This window comes from Lithobates pipiens, unplaced genomic scaffold (genome assembly GCF_037356315.1).
Source record: "Lithobates pipiens isolate NorthernLeopardFrog02 unplaced genomic scaffold, aLitPip1_a1.2 Scaffold_22, whole genome shotgun sequence".
Taxonomy (NCBI): Eukaryota; Metazoa; Chordata; class Amphibia; order Anura; family Ranidae; genus Lithobates; species Lithobates pipiens.
Genome location: NW_027507784.1, coordinates 15,175,055 through 15,192,959, shown reverse-complemented (window position 1 = coordinate 15,192,959; position 17,905 = coordinate 15,175,055). Strand labels below are relative to the sequence as shown.

Here is a 17,905-nt window from a genome sequence, read left to right as displayed (position 1 = left end):
GTGTAACATAAAAAGTTGCAACAACCACCATGATATTCCCTAGGGTGTCTGTTAAACAATATACTGTATATAATGTTTGGGGGTTCTAAGTAATTTTCTAGCAAAAAAATGATGATTATTACATGCAGGAGTGCCAGAATTGGCCTGGGTGGCAAGGGGTTAATTACCATAAGTAAGTAATATACAAATAATTAGTATATATTGTTTTTAAGGTAATTTACTATATTTTGAAAAATCTGTACTCAAGCAGGTGGCTTAATGGACAAATTACTGATGTTTGAAGTTATAACTTCAAACCAGTCATTTCACAGTAAATAGATAAATGATAAATTATTATCTTATAACATATAGCATAATAATATGATGTGATTTAGCTCGTACCTTTTCAGCAGCAGCAAATTCTCATTCTTCCTCTTAACTGTGTCAGAAAAACATGGGATTGTGGGTAAATCTTAGCCCTTGTACACACGGTCGGAGATTCCAACAACCAAATCCGTCGGAGTAATTCCGACGGATTAATTCCGGAAGAGGTCCGGAAGTGATGTTGCATACACACGGTCGGACTAAGTTGCCGGAAAATCCGATTGTACATAACGTGATGATGTTATTTCGTTAGGACGGGACTACGTTCAGGCTAGTAGCCAATAGCTTTGGTCTAGGAATTTGATCTGAGCATGCGTGGCACTTTGTCCGTCGGAGTAGGCTACACATGATCGGAGTATGTCCGATCGGAGCATTTTGTCGGAAAATTTTACCAGCAAGTTGGAAAAGTTGGTCCTTCGGATATTCCACCGGAAACAGTCCGATGCAGACCACACACAGTCGGAAAATCCGACAAGACGGTCCGTTAGGAAACATTCCGTCGGAATCTCCGACCGTGTGTACAAGGGCTAATACACATAAACACGTTATTTCCTTGTTGTTAAGAGGGTTGGGCTGAAAATGAGTATTTATCTATTAGACACGCCCCCTTCTATGACACTGCAGTGAGAGGACAGCCTCCACTGCAGCATTTTTATTGGACAGCTTGGACCAATGGTACTTTACCACTGGTCCAAGACCCCAAGCTGTCCATTAAGCTCAGTCCCTCTGACAAGAAGTGAGGAGAGGCACTGTGAGCTCATCCTCTCAATATGCTGCAGAGCATGCTTGTATTTAAACTGGTTGCTCTGTATGTAGCCCCTGACAGGCTGCATAAGGAGCCCTGTATCTCTGGAACCATAGATGAAGGGAGCCCCAAGTATGGGGTAGGACTTCAGCTACCTACTCCCCAAATTTAGCAGAAAAAAAAAGTGCAACAAGTGCATTGGAAGGACACCCCATTGGACTTGGACTAAATGGCAGAAAAAAAAGTAGTAATAGAGAGTAAATAAGAATAAAAAGGCACAAAAGTGCCAACTTTATTAATATACAAAAATAGAAAATTTGTTATTATACGATATAGACAAAGTTCACTTAAATAGTATGAACAATAAACCAATGAATCAACGTTAGTAAGATATAACAATAAATACCACCCAGAGCTAGTAATCCAAAATACTGCTCAAATTAAATTAAGTTGGGTGGCAGAGTGGTGTAGTGGTTAGCACTCTCACCTAGCAGTAAGAAGGGTCGCTGGCTTGAATCCCAACCACGACACTACCTGCCTGGAGTTTGCATGTTCTCCCTGTGCCTGTGTGGGTTTCCTTCAGGTACTCCGGTTTCCTCCCACACTCTAAAGACATGCAGGTAGGTTAATTGGCTTCTGTCCAAAATTGACCCTAGTATATGAATGGCAACCTTGGATCATGGGCTCCTCGAGGGTAGGGATCAATGTGCGTGTGCAATGTACAAGGATAAGGACAATTGTTGACACTCACTCAGGTTGAACTGGATGGACTTGTGTCTTTATTCAACCTTACTAACTATGTAAGTTCAGTTAAGGATTTGTAGCATACATCCCAATTTACAGCCATATTTTTTTGCCATTTAAAGTCCAAGGGGGCAACCTCCCAATGCACTCGTTGTATGTTTTTTTCTACTATGCAATTTAGGATGCTGGCAGGTTAGCACACTTTTCAATTTTCATAATTATTCTTTTCTCCTACTCCCCAAATTTGGGGTCCCCTGGTCACCAAGCTATAACCCTCAAAGTTGATTGCTTTTTTTTTTTTTTTTTAAAGATGGATGCTCATGACAGGTGAGGCTCTGCCTCCCTTGCCTCCCCTGACTGCATGTCCCTGATATATGGGGTCATCACTAGACACCGAACACAATGCACTGTGAAGTATACACACAGTATGCACACTCTCTAATGTATTCTCTTTATTTTTACACTGTTATTATTATTAGTATTATATTATTATACAGGATTTAGATAGCGCAAACAGTTTGCACAGTGCTTTACAATGTAAGGGAGATACTACACCAACAGTACAAGTCAAAACAAGAGGGTTAGAGGAGCCCTGCTCCTGCGAGCTTACAATCTAAGAGGGAGGGGCTGGTGAAACAAAAGGTAGGGACTGTGAGGGATGAATTGATGAGGGGAGTAGAAGATTCCGTTGTTAGCTGGAGATAGGATAGGCCTCCCTGAAGAGATGAGTTTTCAGGGATCGCCTAAAAGTGGACAGAGTAGGGGTTAACCCGGACAGATTGGGGTAGTGAGTTCCAGAGGATGCGAGAGGCTCTGAAGAAGTCCTGGAGATGAGCATGGGAGAAGGAGACAAAGGAGATAGAGAGCAGAAGGTCTTGGGAGGAGTGTAGAGGACGGCTTGGGTGATATTTGGAGAGAAGTTTGGTGATGTAGCTCGGGGCAGAAATGTACATTTTTTTTATGTTATTGTTAATGTTTTCAAATTGTATTCATTGGGCACTGGGAAACCACTGGAGGGATTGGCAGAGGGGAGTAGCAGAAACTGAATGGTTGGTAAGGTGGATGAGTCTGGCAGTGGTATTCACGATAGACTTAAGAGGGAATAGCTTGCGGAGAGGTAGGCCAATGATAAGGGAATTACAATAGTCAAGGCAAGAGATAACAAGGGCTTAGTGGTGTCAATGGTTAGAAGGGGGCGTATTTTGGAGATGTTTCGGAGGTGAAGTTGCTGTTGCTTTCGTTTGTTTTAGCCCTGGTTCAAACTGGAGCATTTTGACACGTCAAAACGCATGTCAAATCAGCGGCAATTGCCGTCAATGACGCCGTCCTAATTGTTGTAATGCCACATCTGCGGTGCTGTACTGATTTCAAACGTTAAAAATTAGTCAAAATTTGTTTCTGTGCTACTTTTTGCAATGTCAGGCAGCGATTTACATTGACATCTGTGCAGAAACCTGGATCGTCCCTGCCACTACCGATATCGGTAAAGCAGCGCTAAAAATAGTGGCGAACCCACCGCCCCAGTGTGAAAGGGGCCTTAAAGGAAATTCCAATGCCTATAATTTAATAGTTAGTATTAGTAATAGTTAAGTTATTATTTAACCACTTGCCGCTCGCCCTATAGCAGATACACGGCGGCAAAGTGGTTTCAAAATCCTGACCGGACGTCATATAACGTGATCAGGATTTTGAGCCGCTGCGCGCCCCCGGGGGCACGCCTTGCGGCGATCGTTGTTGCGGGGTGTCAGTCTGACACCCTGCAACTACGATCTCGGTAAAGAGTCTCCGACGGAGACTCTTTACCACCTGATCAGCCGCGTCCAATCACAGCTGATCAGTCTAAATAGGAAAAGCTGAACAGCTGATCACAGTGTTCACAGTGTAAAGCCGGAAAAGCCGTCTGTCAGACACGAGTAGAGGAGAGCCGATCGGCTGCTCCTCTGACAGGGGGGGGTCTGTGCTGATCGATTATCAGCACAGCCCCCCCGAGGATGTCCACACTGGACCACCAGGGACGCCACCAGACCACCAGGGATGCCCAGCACAAAGTAATCTTCCCTAGACCCCCAGGGATGCCAGTCAGTGCCCACAATGGATGCTAATCAGTGCCCATAATGGATGCTAATCAGTGCCCACAATGGGCATCACTGATTGGCATGCATTATTGTTTGGCACTGATTGGCATCCATTAGTACAGTATAACATAATACAATGCCGCCTATCAGTGCCCACCTGTGCTGCCTATCAGTGCCCACCTGTGCTGCCTATCAGTGCCCACCTGTGGCGCCTATCAGTGCCCATCTGTGCTGCCTATCCATGCCCATCTGTACCATCTATCCATACTCATCCATGCCGCCCATCCATGCCAATCCGTGCCAGCTATCAGTGCCAATTTGTGCCACCTATCAGTGCCCATCCGTGTCGCCCATTAGTGCCGCCTATCAGTGCCACCTATCAGTGCCACATATCAGTGTCCATCAATGCCACCTCATCAGTGCGACCTCATTGGTGCCCATCAGTACCGCCTTATCAGTGCCCATCAGTGTAGCCCCATCAGTGCCCATCAGTGAAGGAGAAAACTTACTTACCGTATATACTCGAGTATAGGCCGACCCGAATATAAGCTGAGGCCCCCAATTTACCCCAAAAAAACTGGGAAAATTATTGACTCGTGTATAAGCCGAGGGTGAGACATGCCTGTCCATCCCTGTGTGTGTGTCCATCCCTGTGTGTGTGTGTGTCCATCCCTGTGTGTGTGTCCATCCCTGTGTGTGTGTCCATCCCTGTGTCCGTGTCCATCCCTGTGTCCGTGTCCATCCATCCCTGTGTCCATCCATCCCTGTGTCCATTCATCCCTGTGTGTGTGTGTCCGTGCAGCCTTGTGTGTCCAGCCTACCTGTGTCCCGAGCCGAGCCTCCGTTCCGTCCCGTCGTGTCCCGAGCCGAGCCTCCGTTCCGTCCCGTCCCGTCCCGAGCCGAGCCTCCGTCCTTTTGCTCTTCGTCGGCATCCTCGGCGGCCATTCTAGCATTCAAAAGCCGCGCCTCTGTCTGTGATAGGCGGAACACTCACTTTCCCAGCAGTCTGTGTTCCGCCTATCACGGACATCCTCTCATCCTCGTCCGTAGTATGAGGATGAGCGGATGTCCGTGATAGGCGGACCACTGACTTCTGGGAAATTGAGTGTTCCGCCGTGATAGGCGGAACACTCAATTTCCCAGCAGTCAGTGGTCCGCCTATCACGGACATCCGCTCATCCTCATACTACGGACGAGGATGAGAGGATGTCCGTGATAGGCGGAACACAGACTGCTGGGAAAGTGAGTGTTCCGCCTATCACAGACGGAGGCGCGGCTTTTGAATGCTAGAATGGCCGCCGTCTGTCTGCTCGACACGCTGATCGGGCAGACAGACGGCGATGACTCGAGTATAAGCCGAGGGGGGCACTTTCAGCCTCAAAAAAGAGGCTGAAAATCTCGGCTTATACTCGAGTATATACGGTAGTTACAAAGTTTTGAAACTGAAACAAAAAAACATATTTTTTTTCAAAATTTTCTGTATTTTTTTATTTGTTTAGCAAAAAATAAAAACCACAGTGGTGATCAAATACCACCAAAAGAAAGCTCTATTTGTGGGAAAAAAATGATAAAAATTTAATTTGGGTACAGCGTAGCATGACCGCGCAATTGTCATTCAAATTGGTCTGGGCAGGAAGGTGTTTAAGTGCCTGGTATTGAAGTGGTTAAGATTTTCAAATTTTCTGATTTTCATTCTTATTTTCAGATATTCGTTCTTTGAATGTTTTCTTATTTTCGGATTTTTGAATTTCTGGATTTTCTCATTTTTAATTTACGAAATTACTAATGTTCACGGACATACAAATTTCGATAATGAATGATTTAAAAAACAAACAAAAAAACCCCAAACAAAGAAACAAAAATGAAAACGAACACATTTTTCGCCAGTGCACACACGAGTATGCTTGTGAGATAGTAACCCTATATTGTGGGCAAGAACGGATGGGAATAACCAATATGTACAGCACTGATGCAGATTGTTGTCTTTCCAGAAAATACTTTTAATTATTATATAAATATTATTTAACTGCATCTTTCTAATTTCTCCTAATGAAGGTGTAGCTCAGGTGGGTTCTGTATTTCGGGTGGAAGGTGAAAGGGGGAAGACTCCTCTATAAAAAAACATTGTGAAAAGCTGTTCTGATATCTTGGTTCCTCAGACTGTATATCAGAGGATTGAAGAGAGGAACAATTGCGGTGTAAAAGACGGACACCACTTTATCAGCAGCAAAATGATTATTAGTGCTCGGGCGAAGATAATTAAAAAAAACTGAAAAATAAAATACGAAGACCACTGTCAGGTGAGAGGTACATGTAGAGAAAACTTTACTCCTTTTACCTTTAACTTTCATTTTCAGGACTGTTTTGAATATATAGACATAGGGGAAGATGGTCAGTATCAGAGATCCAACTCCAATGAACCCACCCAAGAGAAAGATGAGCAGTATGTTGATGTAGATGTCACTGCAGGAGATCTGAAACAACTGGGGAAGGTCACAAAAGAAGCTTTCTATAATATGTGAGCCACAGAATGATAGTCTTAAGGCACAAAGCGTGTGAACCAAAGAATAGGTAAAACCGAGACACCACACAGCGGAGGCCAACTGTACGCACACTTTCCAACTCATGATCTGTGTGTAATGTAATGGCTGACAAATGGCGGTATATCGATCATAGGACATGACAGCCAAAAGAAAAATCTCAGAGGCGGCAAGGGATATAAAGCAGAAGACTTGGGTTATACAAGCCGTTATTGTGATATTTCTTGTCTTGGTGTGAAGGTCAAATAACATTCGTGGGCCGGTGACTGAGGAACAACAGAGGTCCAAACCGGCCAGGTTCCCAAGGAAGAAATACATAGGAACATGGAGGTGAGAGTCGGTGACAATGAGGGAGATGATCAGCAAATTCCAGATTACTGTCAGAAGGTAGATGAGAAGGAAGAAGAGAAAAAGAGGGAGCTGAAGAGCCGGAAGGTCCGACAATCCAGAAAGAACAAATCCAATTGTCTGGTTCCTCATTACAATATTTGTATTCATATTTTTTTTTTTTTTATAAAAACAATCATTAAAAAAACAATATTCAACTCTTCAATTCATTGTAGGACTTCATTAATGGCAATCCAAAGTATCAAATATAGAAAAAAAAAACTCCAAATGTTGACCCAAAATGGGGCGCAGAAATGATTAGTCAGTTTTTTTTTTATAAAAACATTAATAAAAAAAACTATATTCAGCTCTTCAATTCATTGTAGGACTTGATTTATGCCAATCCAAAGTATCAAATATAGAAAAAAAAAAACTCCAAATGTTGACCCAAAATGGGGCGCAGAAATGATTAGTCAGTTTTTTTTTTATAAAAACATTCATAAAAAAAAACTATATTCAGCTCTTCAATTCATTGTAGGACTTGATTTATGCCAATCCAAAGTATCAAATATAGAAAAAAAAACTCCAAATGTTGACCCAAAGTGGGGCGCAGAAATCATTAGCCAGTTTCTTGTCAGCAATACCACAAAATATTGTATACGTACGGCAGCTGACACTACAATGTGACAGAATTGTATAGGTGAATAAAGTAAGAAGTGCAGTGCTAATTAACATAAGTAAGTACACCATATGTTATAATGTGTGACCATCAGTATATAGTGCATATAAACTGATGCAAGGAATGTGAAATATGTGAACATCAACACAATATAGGCAATGTATACCAATATTTAAAGTGCATCAGTGCTTATACAAATAAAACAATTAGTGCAAAATATCATCACACAAATGAAGTGTAAGTAGAAACACAAAAAAGTGTATAAGTGCTGATAATTAGTAGTCACAATGAAGTGAATGACCGCAGGTTTGTTCAATGAAAAACAAAGTCCACCATGGTTTTCTTAAAACTGTCAAACACAGTAAACAAGAATGTTATGAGATGGGAGACTGAAGACCAAAGTCTATGCCAGGAAAGAGTGGTGGCGAGTGTATAAATCCCTTTGAGGACCATAAGATTACCGTCATTAATATAAAAATAATTCTATTTTTTCCCTTTTAAGAATGTATTTGAACAATAAGTAAGACCATTTCCACACGTGTGTCATTTTTAGGGGAAATGTGTCCCTATGGACATATGTGTCCCAGGGCAAAAAATGTCAGCCAAATTAGTTCAAATTATAAAATTTCTCCCAAAAAAATTTTTTTGTTGTCAAACGCAAGTCTATCAACTGATATCAGATGATCCAATAACATCTGACTATTTAGGACACTTTTTATGGAACGCCAAAAGAAGCTATTTTTTTTTTTAAGTTCATACACTTCAGTTGCGGTAACTAAGCCATTTCATGAAATAACTGGCAAAAAGCTAGATTCATTTGTTGATAAGAACTAATATTTTGACTCAAACCAAAAACAAAAATGTTTTTTAAGTTCTTAATCAGATGATACAGGCAATTAAAAACACTCGACAAAAACAGCCCTTGGTCCTCAAAGGGATAACCAATGCAAGATCACCGGATATAGTGCATCCTCCACCCAGGGGAAGGGGTAGGTACTATTACCGGAGACTGTGGACCCATGGGCCAGCGGCAGCGAGTCAACCAAGCTTAGGTTGGAAACCAGAACTCTGGTACAGGTCACTGAAAATACTGGCAGCGTGCACGAAAATCCTGTCCAGCATATAACCATAAATGAGGGTCATAAAGAGAAAAGCGCCTCCACATGGTGTAGGCCAAAAATGGATGGATTTATTTAAAAGAAGTACTAACATCATGAAGATGTGGACAGATAAAAAAAAAAAAGTGATCACAAATTCAAACGCAATGTATGGATCTGGCTAGCAAATACTTGACGTGTTTCGTCCTTACGGGACTTCAATTGGCATTCAATAATGCCAAATGTTAAAAATTCTTTACCAGAAGTATCAGATTTATGAAATTACAGTTGTCCTTTATCAAAGATACAGAGGATAATCCGTTTTTACTGCAGCATCAAAAATAAAAATATGACTTTTCCTAAACAAGATATTTATTTTAATGTATGTGGTAGTTCTTGAAGTCCAAACTGGATTAACAAACCCCTTACTAGGTTCTAAAAATTAGATTTATAATGCAATCATTGCTATATATTGCTATATATGACAATATGTAGTCTGGAGAGAAGAATATGTTCTACTTTCCCTGGGTTGCCCCCCTTCGAATCAGAATACCAGATAATTATTTCCTCTACCTGATACACAAGACAACTAAAGCCTAATGTGAAGGGTGTACCCACATTCTATGGACAATATTGCAGGGCACAAGGCATTTTGGAGTTTATGCGTTATGTTTCCCCCCTTTCTCATGATCCCATCCTCCTCCCTACCCCTCCCCTCCCCCTTTCCTTTTTTTCCCTCCTTGTACACTTGACTCAATTAGACAGCCTTTAAACAAATTTATCTCTGTACCACTACAGGGTTTGCAGAATCTAGGACATTGGAGCGCTCATTCCTGCATGTAATACGTTTTCCTGTTTCTTGTCAAATGTTTAAAGTGTTATTAAACCTTAATTTCTTTTAAATTAAAATAATAAACATGTCATACTTACCTGCTCTGTGTAATGGTTTTGCACAGTTTTGCACAGTTTTGCACAGAGCTGCGCCACTCCTCCTCTTCTTGGGTCCCCTGCCGGCGCTCCTTGCTCCTCCTTTTTAGTGAGGGGGCACTAGTGTGGGCTTTCTCCCGAGCCACTCTGTGTATGCTTACTGGTGCAGACAGGGTGTCTCTGCCCCAATCCCTGCTTCCTTGTCACAGAGCTTTATTGGCAGTTGCGCGAGCCCACCAATGAAGGAGTTCTCGTGCACATTGCTGGGTAAAGATCAGGCTTAGGCTTGGTGTTTACAAGTTAAAATCATTTGTTGTTGCTAGAAAATTACTTAAAACCCCCAAACATTATATATTTTTTACAGCTATGACAGCTCGCCCAGGGGGAGCCAACCTACCGCAGTATAACTGCGGCAGCTGGCCCTCAAGTGGTTAAGAAATGCTTAGAAAGAAAACTGTAGTCAATTGCAACTGATTTTGCAGATCAAGCAAAGGAAAAAAAATATGGAACCGCTCAATTCTGAGGAAAATATTATGGCATCACCATGTACTTTACAGTGGGGACCTTGGATTGTGGGCTCCTTGAGGGTAGGGAGTGATGTGAGTGTGCAATGTACAGGGATAGGGACAATTGTAGACACTCACTCAGGTTGAACTGGATGGACTGGTGTCTTTATTCAACCTCATTAACTATGTAACATGCCTCAAGACTATTTTCATTTAACATTCCAAACTTCTGGCTTTAAGAAAAATACTTAAAAAGATTAAAAAAGAAATAAAACTGTAGTCAATTGCAACTGTTTTTGCAGATCAAGCAGAGGAAAAAAAATATGGAACCACTCAATTCTAAATAATATTCAAATAAATTCAAAATAATAAACACATAATTAAAAAGTAACATGTTTTTGTTAACATATTAAAACTGATGTAATCATTTAAATATCTAGTACGGGAATATATGGCATTACATTTTTTTATAGATTGTTACATTTCTATCCATCCAAAGGTTAGAGAAGCATATAAAATGTGGGAAAGACGTGACAATGTCTTCCAATTTACCAATTTGGACTTGATATCAAATATTTTCTTTCTGACATCTAAAAAAAAGTCAAAAGCCATGTTAGCAATAAAAAAAAAAAAATTCTTTAACCAAAAATATATTTAAAGAAAAAAATATATATTCGTTTGGTTGAGAAAACTTTATGAATATTAATGCCTGGTACCTATAAAAAAAAAAAAAAAAACAGGTAATAAAAATTTAAATAAATACCTAAAAAATTCCAGGCTGATAAAATAGTAGTTTTTCTTTGTTTTGGCCTCTTTCCTCTGATACCCCCAGCAGAAGTGAATGCTGATAGAAGAGGAATGGGGGGGGGGCTCCTATGGAAGGGTCATCTCAGAGGCAGCAGGTCCAATGCAAATACATTTTTATGAAGAAAAGTTTCATTACTATGACAGAAAATCCATTTGAAATTTCTTGTCACAATACATTCTTACTAGAAGAACATACATGTATTTATTATAATATAGAAATTTCCCCTGACACCTTTAGAGCACACAGAACTGCTACAGAAAACAAGCCATTGTTATGATTAATTTGTTCCCTGCGGACACACAACTTTGCCCTTCTGATAATTTAGTAACTTTAAGGAAAAATTAATTTGCTCATGTTTGAAAGAAGTTTTCATGCTGAAAGAAAGTGACAATAAGAAGTCTTTAGAAGTAAAAAAAACTAACCAAACATGGAAACACATTGAAAGAAAATATACAGAAAAGGTCAAGAATGGAGAAATCTGAGGAGCATTAATCCCCCCAGGGGTTGAAATTTTTCAGTATTTTGTCACAATTATAGTGATAAAGATTATTACAGAAATCTCAATAACTAAAAAAAAAATAGTCTTCATAAAATGTTATTTGCATATTATACTTTGTGAGAGTATTTTTATTTTCCATCAAAATATGAAAAAAAAATAGACAGGGAAATTGCCCAGAGCAAATCTGTAAATATAAAAAAAATATGGGAAACATTTTTTGTATGATAAAATAATGGTGACACAAATTCCAAAATAAGAACAAAAATTAGAAAACCTGAAAATTCTAAAATCTGAAATAATAATTAACTAATATTACATTGTATTAACGTTTAAATTATAGGTATTGGAATTCCTTTCAAAATTTTTTGTTAGTGAAAGTAATGAATACAAATTTATCCAAAGTTTACAAATTAATCCAAAATAATGAATGGTTCATCTAAACGAATGGAATGTAAAAAATTAATAATAATTAATAATTATTTATTATTATTAATTTATTATCTTCCATTTATTTAGAGGCAGCATTTATTATTTCAGATAATTTGTAATGTTGGATAAATTTGTATTCATTACATTCACTAACAGTCAATTTTAAAAGTAAATTCCAATATCTATAATTTAATAGTTAATTATTATTAATTAGTTAGTTATTTTTTCAGATTTTCAAATTTTCAGATTTTTTTTTTCAAATTTTTTGAATTGGGTTCTATTTTTCAGATTTTCAAATTTCCAAATTTCTGCATTTTTCAAATTTCGGAATTTTGGAATTTCCAAATTTATTTAAAATAACAAATTGTTTGTTTTCATAACGAATTACCTGAAAAAAACAAAAAAACAAAAACAAATGTAAATTAAATGTAATATGTATTTTTTTGATCTCATACAGTGAGCCCATCCAATTGTTGCCCCTGACGAAGGGACCTAGTCCCGAAACGCGTTGGGCTGATTGGACTACGTGGGAATACAATATTGAGTTTTATCCAATTTTGCTATTGGTTTTTGATAAATCTGTATGATTTTGTAATTTGAATATTTATATGTTTGTATATTGTTTAATTAATTAATTTGTATTTACTTTGTAATTTTTTGTGTTGCCTTTAAAGTCCCATCCTATGGAGGGGATTTTCCTTTTTTCTTGCTTACATTAGAATGTTCCCATTAGCAGTTCCCTTACATCAGTGTCTCCATCAGCAGTCCCCTTACATCATTGTCTCCATCAGCAGTCCCCTTACATCAGTGTCCCCATCAGCAGCCCCCTTACATCAGCGTGTCCCCAACAGTGTCCCCCTTACATCAGAGTGTCCCCAAAAGTGTCCCGCTCACATCAGAGTGTCCCCAACAGTGTCCTCCTTACATCAACGTGTCCCCAACAGTGTTCCCCTTACATAAGAGTGTCCCCAACAGTGTCTCCCTTACATCAGAGTGTCCTCAGCAGCACTCCTTGCATCAGAGTATCCCCATCAGCACCCCCTTACATCAGAGTGTCTCTAACAGTGTCCCCCTTACATAAAAGTGTCCTCAACAGTGTCCCCTTACATCAGAGTGTCCCCATAAGCAGTCCCCTTACACCAGTGTCCCCAAAAGCACCCCCTTACATCAGAGTGTCCCCATAAGCAGCCCCCTTACATCAGTGTCCCCATCAGCAGCCCCTTTGAATCAGTGCACCCATCAGCAGCCCCATTTCATTAGTGTCTCCATTAGCAGTCCCCTTACATCAGTGTCCTCATCAGCAGCCCCCTTTCATCAGAGTGTCCCCAACAGTGTCCCCCTTACACCAGAGTGTCCAAAACAGTGTCCTCTTTACATAAGAGTGTCCCCAACAGCACCCCATTGCATCAGAGTGTCCCCATCAGCACCCCCTTAGATCAGAGTGTCTCCAACAATGTCCCCCTTACATCAGAGTGTCCTCAACAGTGTCCCTCTTACATCAGAGTGTCCCCAACAGCACCCCCTTGCATCAAAGAGTCCCCATCAGCACCCCCTTACATCAGAGTGTCCCCATCAGCAGCGCCCTTACATCAGTGTCCCCAACAGCACCCCCTTATATCAGAGTGTCCCTATCAGCAGTCCCCTTACATCAGTGCCCCCATCAGCTGCCCTCTTACATCAGTGTTCCCATCAGCAATCCCCTTACATCAGAGTGTCCACATCAGCAGCCCCCTTACATCAGTGTGTGCCCATCAGAAGCCCCCTTACATCAGTGTCCCCATCAGCAGTCCCCTTACATCAGTGTCCCCATCAGCAGCCCCCCTTACATCAGTGTGTCCATCAGCAGTTCCCTTACATTAGAGTGTCCCCATCAGCAGCCCCCTTCACATCAGTGTGTCCCCCTTAGCAGTCCCTTTCACATCAGAGTGTCCCCATCAGCAGCCCCCTTACATCAGTGTGTCCCCATCAGCAGCCCCCTTAAATCAGTGTCCCCATCAGCAGTCCCCTTACATCAGTGTCCCCATCAGCAGTCCCCTTACATCAGTGTGCCCATCAGCAGTGCCCTTACATTAGAGTGTACCCATCAGCAGCCCCCTTCACATCAGAGTGTCCCCATCAGCACCCCCTTACATCAGAGTGTCCTCCCTCTCCTCCCCCTGCCACGTGTAGTCACAGTTCTGAAGGCAGCATCTCGTTCTTCTCTCCAGTCATGTGGTAAGTGAGAAGTGAACAGGGGAGAGAGGGAGGAAAGTCTGTCAGCTGTCTATCTCTCCCTGCAGGCTGGAGGGAGCAGAAAGTCTAATCTTATCTCCAGCAAGTGTCGGCAGCTGCTCTGTGGTGACAGGAGTGAAATCGCGATCACTCACCGTCAGAAAGGAGCGGCTCCAGGACTGCACCTGACCAGCCCAATAAGCCATCGGCCCACCGGGAAACTCCCGGTAGTCCCAATGGCCAGTACATGCCTTTCGGACTTTCAATGGGTGTGTTTCATCATGTCGCTTCCGCACTACCTATCACAGTTTCAATGGTCCTAAAATGCCAGAATAGTACAAACATCCCCCAAATTACCTCTTTTTTGGAAAGTAGACACTCAAAGGTATTTGCTGAGAGGCATTTTGAGTGCATGAAGATTTTTTTTTTACCAAAGTTGTTACTTTAATAAGATATTTCTCACACATGCCATGAGTATATGAAGAATTACACCCCAAAAAAACATTCTGCTGCTTCTCCTGAGTATGGGGATTACACATGTGAGACTTTTTGGCAGTCTAGCCAGCTTTTAAAGGCCGTTATTTCCTAATTTCACTTCCTTACTACTGTGTTTCCCTAAAATTAAGCCCTACCCGGAAAATAAGACCTAGTGTGAGTTTCTGGGATGGCTGCAACATAAGCCCTACCCCGAAAATAAGCCCTAGTTAAAGCCCTTGTAAAATCATGTAATCCGTTTTGTAAAAAGATTATATAATGTGCAGCTCTGGCGGGTCACGTGAGCACCCAGCACCACTATAAATAAGGTATTCTCCACAATAAAGTTACACAAGGAGACACACTGTACCCCAAGTCCTTGGGCCCCACTGTACCCCATCCTTGGGCCCCTCCTATTCTTGCTCTATACCTCTTCCCTGGGCCAGTTGATAACCTCCCATGGCTTCCAATACCACCTCTACACCCAGACACCCAGATCTATCTCTCCACTCCTCAACTCACCCCCTCAATCTCCTCACCGATCTCAAACTTACTGAATGACATATCAGTATGGATGTCACACCACTTCCTCAAACTCAATCTTTCTAAAACTGAGCTTATTATATTTCCTCCTTCACGGTCCACCCCCCACCCCGTGACTTCACCATTAATAACAACAACACAACCATTGGTCCCTCCACTCATGCCAGGGTCCTGGGTGTAATCCTTGACTCTGACCTCTCCTTCAGCCCCCATATCCAATCACTGGCTAAATCCTGCCGCTTTCACCTCTGCAACATCTCCAGAATCCGACCCTTCCTGACTAATGATGCCAAAAAGCAACTCATTCACTCCGCGATTATTTCCCACCTTGACTACTGCAACTCTCTCCTTAATGACCTACCCTTAAGCAGACTCCTACCCCCTTCAGTCTATTATGAATGCTGCTGCTAGACTAATACACCTCACTAATCGATCCATGACTGCCGCCCGTCTTTGCCAATCCCTTCACTGGCTTCCCCTCCCCCACCGTGTACCTTCACTGGCTTCCCCTCCCCCACCGTGTAAAATTCAAAATGCTAACCATAACTTACAAAGCCATCCACAACCTCGCCCCCCATCTACATCACCAACCTCATCTGCAGATATTGCCCAAATCGTCCCCTCCGCTCCTCCCAGGACCTCCTGCTTTCTAGCTCCCTTGTTACCTCCTCCCATGCTCGCCTTCAAGACTAGTCTAGAGCCTCTCCCATCCTCTGGAACTCCCTGCCCCAGTCTGTCCAATCAGCCCCTACCCTGTCCACCTTTAAGAGTTCCATGAAAACTCATTTATTCAGGGAAGCCTATCCCACACCCACCTACCTGTCCCCGAGCCACCCACATCAAATCATTCTCTGCAGCTATTACCTTTTGTACCACCCCCTCCTCCCTTCAGAATGTAAGCTCTACAGGGCCCTCCTGTACCTTTTGTATTGAACTGTACTGTAATTGTGTTGCCCCCCCCCCCCCATACATTGTAAAGCGCTGCATAAACTGTTGGCACTATATCAATTGTGTATAATAATAATAATAATCTGTGAGTATTTTGCAGATCTAATTTTTCGCCACAAGGTTTTGAAAAATGTAGCAAAAAATTAATTTTGTTTTGTTTGCACATGCCTATGCAATGGCAACAAACTTTTTTAGGTGATGCTTTAAAAGCCCTTACAGGTTACAACTTTAGATCTACACAAGAGGTCTAGTGCTAGAATTACTGCCCTCGATCTGACATTTGTGGTGATATGGGGGCACTTTAATTTATTTTTATATTATTTACTTAGTTTTTTTTTTTATAATGTACAAAGGCATTGCACAGAGCCAATTAAAATAAATATACAGCCACCTTTTTGTACCACTTTTTGGCTTTGCGGGAAATTAAGAACGTCTTCATCATCTGGTCATTAAAATCCACACCTCCCATGTTAAGGTTATAGTCGTGGACACAGAGAGGCTTCTCAACAACAGAAGATACCATGCAAATTTGGACTGTCGTATCTGCATGAATGGAAGACAGGAAGAAAACATCCCGTTTTTTCCTTCCACACTTCACTGCAAGTAATTCATAATTTCTCAAGCAGGCTTTCTCCCCGTTTCTAAGTTAGGTATTTGCAAGCCCATATTAGGTCACACAGAACCACAGTAGACAATTCCAATATCGAATAAGTGTCTAAATAGTGGTACGCTTGTAGGGAAGTTGTCCACATACAAGTGGTGCCCCATAGGCAAAAAGGATGACACCAAGTTGCAGGCTATCTTGCCACTACTCCCCATGTATTCTGGCCATCCAAGGGGCTCCACATGTCTGTCCTTCCCCTCACAAATTCTAAAATGATATGTATAGCCTGTTGTCCTCTCACAGAGATTGAACTGTTTGACCCCATATCAGGCACGCTTGCTGGGGAGATACCGCTTGAATGCAAGGCGGCCCAAAAAAATTAACGATGGACTCATTTATGCAAATTTTTTTGGGGGTGTATACACATCTGCAAATTTCTAGGACAGGTAATTTACAAGGGGCCGAATTTTATGGATCCGATCATATTCAGTGTCACACCAAGGGCGACAGAGTGTATTGTTGTTGAAATGAATGAAATGCATTATATTCTCATATCTATGCTTGACCATGGCAGCAGAAGAACATGGGCATATGATGAATTGGAATAAAAAAAAAAACAATAATCCCAGCTGCCATTAACCACTTCCCAACCGGCGCACGCCGATGTACGTCGGCAGAATGGCACGGGCAGGCAAATGGGCGTATTTATATGTCCCTTTAAATTTGCTGCCCTGACATCGCGAGCGCGCCACCGGAGGCGCGCTCGTGTGTCGGTCAGGACCCCCGTGAGTCTGACTCGATCGCTGCGGGCATACCCGCGATCATCTCACAGGGCAGCTGAACTAGGAGATGCTGTTGTAAACAGCATCTCCCAGTTCTGCCTAGCAACAAGTGATGCTGATCTCTGCTCCATGTGATTGGAGCAGAGATCAGTGTTCACTAAAAGAAAGCCCAGCCCCCCACAGTTAGTAACACGCCCCTAGGAACACTTAACCCCTACACTGCCACCCACTGGTTAACCCCTTCACTGCCAGTGTCATTTACACAGGAATCACTGCATTTGTATAGCACTGATTGCTGAATGACAATGGTCCCAAAAATGTGTCAAAAATGTCCGATGTGTCCGCCATAATGTCGCAGTCACAATAAAAATCGTTGATCGCCGCCATTACTAGTAAAAAAAAAATTATTAATAAAAATGGCATAAAACTATCCCCTATTTTGTAAATGCTATAACTTTTGGAGTAGTAATAACCACTTGGAGTAGCAGAGCAAACAGATAAATCGTCAACTAGAAGCACTTGGGATTAGAGACCACAAGATGGTGCTAATGTACACTTAGTCCTCGGTTGTATGCAAACAACCATATACTATAGGTATATAATC

At 41.7% G+C, this 17,905-nt stretch overlaps 1 protein-coding gene across 1 annotated transcript; it reads right to left on the bottom strand.

The window, feature by feature from the left end:
- Window positions 1–5,218: 5,218 nt before the first annotated feature.
- On the bottom strand, window positions 5,219–6,970 carry LOC143925344 (olfactory receptor 5B12-like). The gene has a single exon (XM_077449918.1). It carries the CDS (start codon window positions 6,963–6,965, stop codon window positions 6,039–6,041), a length of 927 nt encoding a protein of 308 aa, XP_077306044.1. The 5' UTR covers window positions 6,966–6,970; the 3' UTR covers window positions 5,219–6,038.
- Window positions 6,971–17,905: the final 10,935 nt, after the last annotated feature.